We start from the raw sequence: 6,829 nt of genomic DNA on the forward strand, positions 1-6,829 counted from the left end.
ATCGTCTGCATATCTCAGGTTGTTAATGATTCTTCCTCCAATCCTGATACCACGTTTTTCTTCATATAGTCCAGTTCTTATGTAATTGGAGCACTTACTGATGAAAATCGAAGACTTCAGGGTGGATTTCATCTCAACATAAAACAAAACAAAAATCCTCACAACTGGACCAAAAGGCAACATCACGATAAATGGAGAAAAGATTAAAGTTGTCAAGGATTTTTCATTTTACTTGGAAACATAATCAACGCTTATGGAAGCAGCAGTCAAGAAACTGAATGACGTGTTGCATTGGGCAAATTTACTGCAAAAGACCTCTTCAGCGTATTAGAAAGCAGAGATGTCACTTTGAGGACGAAGATGAACTTGGCGCAAAATATGGTGTTTACAGTTGCCTCATATGCATGCAAAAGCTGGACAATGAATAAGGAAGACCGAAGAAGAATTGATGTCTTTGAATTACAGTGTTGCAGAAGAATATTGAATATACCATGGACTGCCCAAAGAATGAACAAATCTGTCTTGGAAGAAGTACAGCCAGAAAGCTCCTTAGAAGAGAGGATGGCAAGATGTCATCTCCCATACTTTGGACATGTTATCAGGAGTGACCAACCCCTGGTGAAGGACTACATGCTTGGTACGGGGTCAGCAAAAAAGAGGAAGATCCTCAGTGAGATAGGTTGACCCAGTGGCTGCAAGAATGGGCTCAGACATAGCAATTATTATTAGGATATTAGAGGACTGGGCTGTGTTTCATTGTGTTGTACATAGGGTTGCTATGAGTTGGAACTAACTCTGCAGCATCTAACAACAATAACTTGATTTGGGAATGGGTTGTGTTTGTTATGTTAATCAGACAGGATTAGTGTAGGGTGTGTCCTGAGTTAGTCTCTTTTGAGATATTAAAGAGATGAAACAAGTGAGCCAGTATGCAGAAATAGGGGAAGACAGGTGCCTAGCCACATGAAAATCCACAGGGAAACAAGACAAGCTGAAGAGACAAGTACTTTCCTCCGGAAACAGTGCCCTGAATTCAGACTTCAAGCCTCCTAAATGTGAGAAAATAAATTTCTATTTGTTAAAGTCACCCTTTTATGGTATTTCTATTATAGCAGCACTAGATGACTAAGACATTTAGGCAAGGTATATGGGTATTCAATTTTTTTAAACACAAATATTGGTTGTTCCCAAATAGGGTGTACCAATTTGTAATCCCAAAAATAGAATATGCTTATATTGGATATTTTAGATTACATACTGTTGAAGGTTTTTGCTTTAACATATTTGTCCTTAAAAATTCCTCTTGTGGTAACCAATCTTATGTTCTATTGTTAGATGTCTTGATTTTATAAAAATGAAAAATAAGGTAGTTCTAAGTCAAAAATAAATATTTGGGTACATGTATATTTTACTATAATACCCTAGTATATTAATTTCTAAAGAAGGCACTATGAAAAGTTCCGTTACTAAAGAATATAGTTTCCATTATAAGTGTTATAACTTAATTAGTTTTTTTCTTTTTAATCATAGAAAAGCAAAAAATTTAAATCCATTGTGAGCTTTTTTTTTTTCTCCCTCAGTCTGAGGATTACTATGACATGAGGCGGCTATATACAATTTTGGGGTCTTCTCTGTTTTACAAGGTAAGTTGAAACTTGAAATTTTTATAAATGCCCAATTATTATAAGAATGTTATTGTTGTTATGTGCTGTCGAGTCAGACTCGACTCATAGCAACCCCTTCTTGAGTTTCCAAGGCAGTATCACTACAGAAATAGATTGCCCAACCTTCCTTCCGAGGAGTGGCTTGTGGGTTTGAACCGCCAGTCTTCTGGTTAGCAGTCAAGTGACTTAAGCACTACGCTACCAGAGCTCCATTATAAGAATAGGCCTAAGGTAAATTTTTGGAAACTTTTACAAACATGAAAAATATGTTTATCTCGTTTCCACTGAGTGTAATTATCATATGAGTAAGATCATAAAATAAAACTTATATCTAAATATAGGTATGCATCATTTAACGCCCATTTGTCCATGTGGGCAGCATCCAACCACGTATATGTCTGTGTCCCATAAGTTGCGTTTTTTTGTTGTTGTTGTTATTAAAAAGGGAAAGCAACTCTCCTTTTGTTTATTATTTCACCTTAATGATTTTAAAGACCCCAAATCCAGACTTTTATAGCAGTGAGCCAGGGATGAGATACAGGCAGGTGAGGCAGAGGATATGGCTCTGCATGTGGGCTCTTAGGCTTTTTGTGGGCAATTGGACTACTCCTGCTGCTCAGATGGGTGGGGTTGGGTGTGTTCCTCTTGCATCCTCTTACACTGCTCCTTCCCCTGACCCTCTCAGCCCTCTCAGTGGCCACTACTACCAGGCCCATTCCTCTGCCCGCTGTCAGCTGCTGCAGTAGCAGCAGCAGTGGCAACCAGGACAACCAGAACCGGGCTCCCATAAGGTTTTGATAGTGTAAGCACGATGTCCAAATCACATAACGTCCTGTGTCAGAAATTGTGGACATTAGTGAGCATTCCTGTATTTATAAATGTAATTAATGTTTGTGGTGTTACTACATTCCAAAATATTTGTGAATGCATAAAAGAAAAGAAAAACTCTAAGACTCAAGTATATGAAAGAAAAAAGCAGTGTGGTTTTTTTTAATTTCCTTTTTCAGTAGCATGCTTTTTTTTTTTGAAACATTTTATTGTGATTTGACTGAAAGTTTACAGAGTACATTAGTTTCCTATTCAAAAATTTATGCACACTTTGCTTTGTGATATAGTTGTAATCCCTTCAATGTAACTGCATTCTTCCCCTTCCTTCCTAAGTTTCCTGTTTCCATTCATCCTTCTTTCCTGCCCCTTCTTGCCTTCTGGACTTTGTTTTTGGGCAAATGCTGCCCTTTTGGTCTCATATGGTTGACTGTTCTGAGGAGTACCTTCCTCCTGGGTGTTATTGTTCACTTTATAGGCTAGTCTATGTTTGGCTGAAAGGTGATCTCCAGGGGTGGGTTCAGTTCTAGTTTTGAAGGATATCTAAGGGCTATAGTTTAGGAGGTGCCACCAGTCTCTATCAGACCAGTAATTCTAGTCTTTTTTTATAATTTTGAATTTTGTTCTACATTTTTCTCCTACTGTGTCTAGGACTTTCTCTTGTGATCCTGATCAGAATGGTCAGTAGTGGTAGGCGTGCACGATCTGGTTCTTTTGGTCTCAGGCTAATGGAGGCTATGGTTCATGTGGTCCATTAGTAGTAGTAGTAGTAGTTGTTGTTGTTATTTGCCGTCAGTAGTAGTAGTAGTGTGCTTTTTATCTTATCTTCAGAAGTAATCCTGTATCTTTAAGGAAACTCTTCTAACATTAAATAGTTGACTTCCATGTAAAGCAAATTAAGCAGCAAACTTATTTAAGTACTTTTTCATTTAAAAAAAAACATTTAAACACATATAAAATTGAGATTTGCTGGGCATGCAGGGAAAAGTTTCTCCCACCTCAACCCATGGTTCCCCACTTCCCTTCCTCAGATTTCAGTTCTTCTGATTTTGCCAAACACTCAACCTAATAGTGTTCAGAAGCAGTCTTGATTTGTGGTAAAGTCTATTTATTGGGTCCCTTAATTTATCAATATTTGATCTCTAGTTTGAACTCAGATAAAACATTTATCTTTGCTATGTCTTCATTTATTCCATTTGAAATGGAATTTTTAAAGCTGACTGAAGAAGTGTCTACAGAATTTTTAGAAATATATTATGGGATTATTGCTTTATGTCACTAGTTGACTTTTGCTTTTTGTGGTTTAATCCAAGGGTTATTTGATATGCAGTCATTTGCCTAAGGATGATCTTATTGATATTGCTGTATACTGTCGCCATTATTGCCTACTGCCTTTAGCAGCAAAACAAAGAATTGGTCAGTTGGTAATATGGAGAGAAGTGTTTCCTCAGTATCACCTTCAACCTTCTGAAGACTCAAACACTGAAGTCTTTCAGGAACCAGAAGGGAGATATTTTTTGCTAATTGTCGGTTTGGTAAGTTTATGTTGATTTTGTTCTTGGAATTTCTTTTTTGCCATTTATTGCCTGTCCAAATAAATATACAAGCAAACATAATCATTTAAAACTATGAGCATGTCAAATACTAGTATTGAAGAAAATATAATATGTCCCTTATTCCTTTGCATCCATTTAGTATTTACCAAAAACCAAACCCACTTCCATCGAGTCGATTCTGACTTATAGTGACCCCCACTGAGTTTTCAAGGCAGTAAATCTTTATGGAAGTAGATTGCCTACTCTCCCTTCCATGGAGTGGCTGTAGGTTTAATACTTATAGAGAAATAATCAATGAAATTCAGAAAATAATTTAGCAAGTTCTTAAAATATTTTGTTCCCATTTCTATAGTGGTTTTAAATTTGCTGGCTTGTTTTGGGAAATAGGAGACATGGAAAGGATACATGAGTATGTCATATATCTATGCATCTTTATTATTATAAATTTATACATCTATATTTTATATATTTTCATGGTACCAAAAAGCAAACTCATTGCCATCGAGTTGGATCCAACTCATAGCGACCCCTCCTTGGGTTTCCAAGGCGGTATCACTACGGAAGTACATTGTCCAGTCTTCCTTCTGAGGAATGACTGGTGGGTTTAAACCTGGTTAGCAGTCAGATGCCTTAGGCACTATACCACCAGAGCTCCTGTTTTCATGGTAGATAAATCTATATTAATAATTTTTCTTTATAGAGACATTATATGTTATGTGTAATATTAGAAGCTGGGGGCTGCGCATCGAAAGCTATTGGGAATCCAGGACCAGACTATATATACGTGGATCAGGTCAAAACAACTCTACACCAGCTAGCAGGAGTAGATTCCCACATAGATGAACGGCTAGCATCTGCTCCACGTCCCGCTTTGTCTTGTGCTGACTGGTTCCTTGCTGGATCACGTGATAAACCAGATAGTTTGACAACTTCACCTATCCTCAGTAGGCTACAAGGTACTTCAAAAGTAGCATCCTCTCCAACATGCAGAAGAACACTTTTTGGTGACTATTCCTTAAAGATGCATAAGCCCAGTCCTTCCAGAAGCAGTGGAGGATCTGACAATGGTTGTGAAGGTGGAGAAGGTGTTGGCCTTAGCTCCTACAGTACACCGGATGCAATACGGAAGCAAAGAGAATCTCAGAGCTGTGATGGTTCAGAGGAAAGTGGGGCCTTGCTTAAGGTGAGTTTTTATTTAAGTGTGTACCTTGTGGAAGCTAAGCTTTCTCTCTAATTCTTATTTTATAATTGTAAGAGAAATCATTCCTCATTTGAAGTAGTGGTAGTCTTAGTCACTGATGGAAAACCAATGATTTAGAATCAAAAAGAGCCTCTAGTTTTATTTTCATGGCAAAAATACCGAGTAATAAAACAGGAGTCCGTTGGCCTCCAGGAACATATGTTTAACAGCACTTACAAGTAAGGAAACCCTTCGGTCCTGCTGTCCATAATCATCTTTTTCTTCTTTACTTCCAGTGATAACAGGGAATATACTAGCCGTGAGGCATTTGGGAGGCTGATTTGACTAAGTAGCCATTAAAATATTGAGCAGAAACAAAAAGAGAATTTAAAACTCAAAAATGTGTATATATGTATGTGTGTATGTGTACCATGTATTGTCTGGTCTCTGTACTCAAAAATTCAAGATGTGATTATAAAGCAAAGAGAATGTTCATGTTTTAGAATGTTTCCTTATGTTATTATTTCTTATTATTTTTCCATGAAAATATGATAACGTCAAAATGATTATAAAAAATAATCACCCTGAGATTCTTTGTCCTTATCCTAGTGATGCCTGTCTTTCAAAACATTTTTGAAACTTGTCATTTGGGTAGATAGTCGTGATGTCAAGACAAAGTATGAAAAAAGGAAGAGTCTGAGAAGGATACAAATAAAATTTGAGATTCTGAGTGACAAGATATAAATAAATATCCATTAATTTGATCTCCTAATCCCTAACAATGGAGCATTTTCGGAACCTTACATGGAATGTATTTAGGAAATCTTCACACCCCTACTATACTCCTTATCTTAGTCTGGGAAATGGATGGGAAATATGAATAGTCTTAAGAAGATTTGGAAAGATTTAGAGATTGGAAGATTTAAAGATTGGAAGAGAAAGATAGAGAGGTACGTGGGAAGTACAGACAACAAAGATGAACCCTCTTGCACATATAGTATGGCGTGGTCAGTGAAGGCAAACACGGGTATATGGGTGGATAGATGGGTGGACACGCTGAACTATTAGGTATGTCTATGAAGTGGGGTGTGTACCCAAGAACACTTATAGGGTTGGCAGACAATAACTTTATGTGTATGATTTGAATTCTCAGGTGTATAGTGGAGCTGACAAGGAGCAAGGTTGTAGTCACTGCTTGGTCACAGCCAGCTACCCAGTGGGACTGAGTAGTTGAACCTGTGGGCTCGGGACCATAGTTGCAAAGGACATAAAGCTCGATTGGCATAACATACTACACAAAACATTGTTCCACTTCCTATGGCAAGTAGTGGCTGGGATCTTAAAAGCTTGCAGGATGCCATCTAGATGCAACAATGGGTCTTTCCTTGTCCAGAGCCAAGAATAATGAAGAAAACCAAAAATTCATGGAAACAATTAGCCCTAGCGACTGGTACACCATCCGATCTGCAGCCTATACGACTATGAGACCTGAAGAACTAGATGGTGCCCGGCTACCACAGTCATCCACTTGGAAGGGGATCTATGTAGGAGATCCTGGATAGAGAGGGAGAACAATGTGGAACAAAACTCAAAATCATTTGGGG

The 6,829-nt window shown here is 37.8% G+C and overlaps 1 protein-coding gene across 1 annotated transcript in view; it reads left to right on the forward strand.

Moving 5' to 3' along the window:
• Positions 1 to 6,829, forward strand: part of INTU (inturned planar cell polarity protein) — a 157,023-nt gene that overhangs the window by 136,149 nt on the left and 14,045 nt on the right. Inside the window, exons 10-13 of the mRNA XM_007953839.1 lie at positions 1,581 to 1,643; positions 3,803 to 4,024; positions 4,746 to 5,228; positions 6,081 to 6,175. Coding sequence (XP_007952030.1) covers positions 1,581 to 1,643; positions 3,803 to 4,024; positions 4,746 to 5,228; positions 6,081 to 6,175 — 863 coding nt within the window. The remainder of the gene's footprint in view (positions 1 to 1,580; positions 1,644 to 3,802; positions 4,025 to 4,745; positions 5,229 to 6,080; positions 6,176 to 6,829) is intronic.

Source organism: Orycteropus afer, unplaced genomic scaffold (assembly GCF_000298275.1).
Source record: "Orycteropus afer afer isolate SDZICR_OR568_19922 unplaced genomic scaffold, OryAfe1.0 scaffold00418, whole genome shotgun sequence".
Classification (NCBI taxonomy): Eukaryota; Metazoa; Chordata; class Mammalia; order Tubulidentata; family Orycteropodidae; genus Orycteropus; species Orycteropus afer.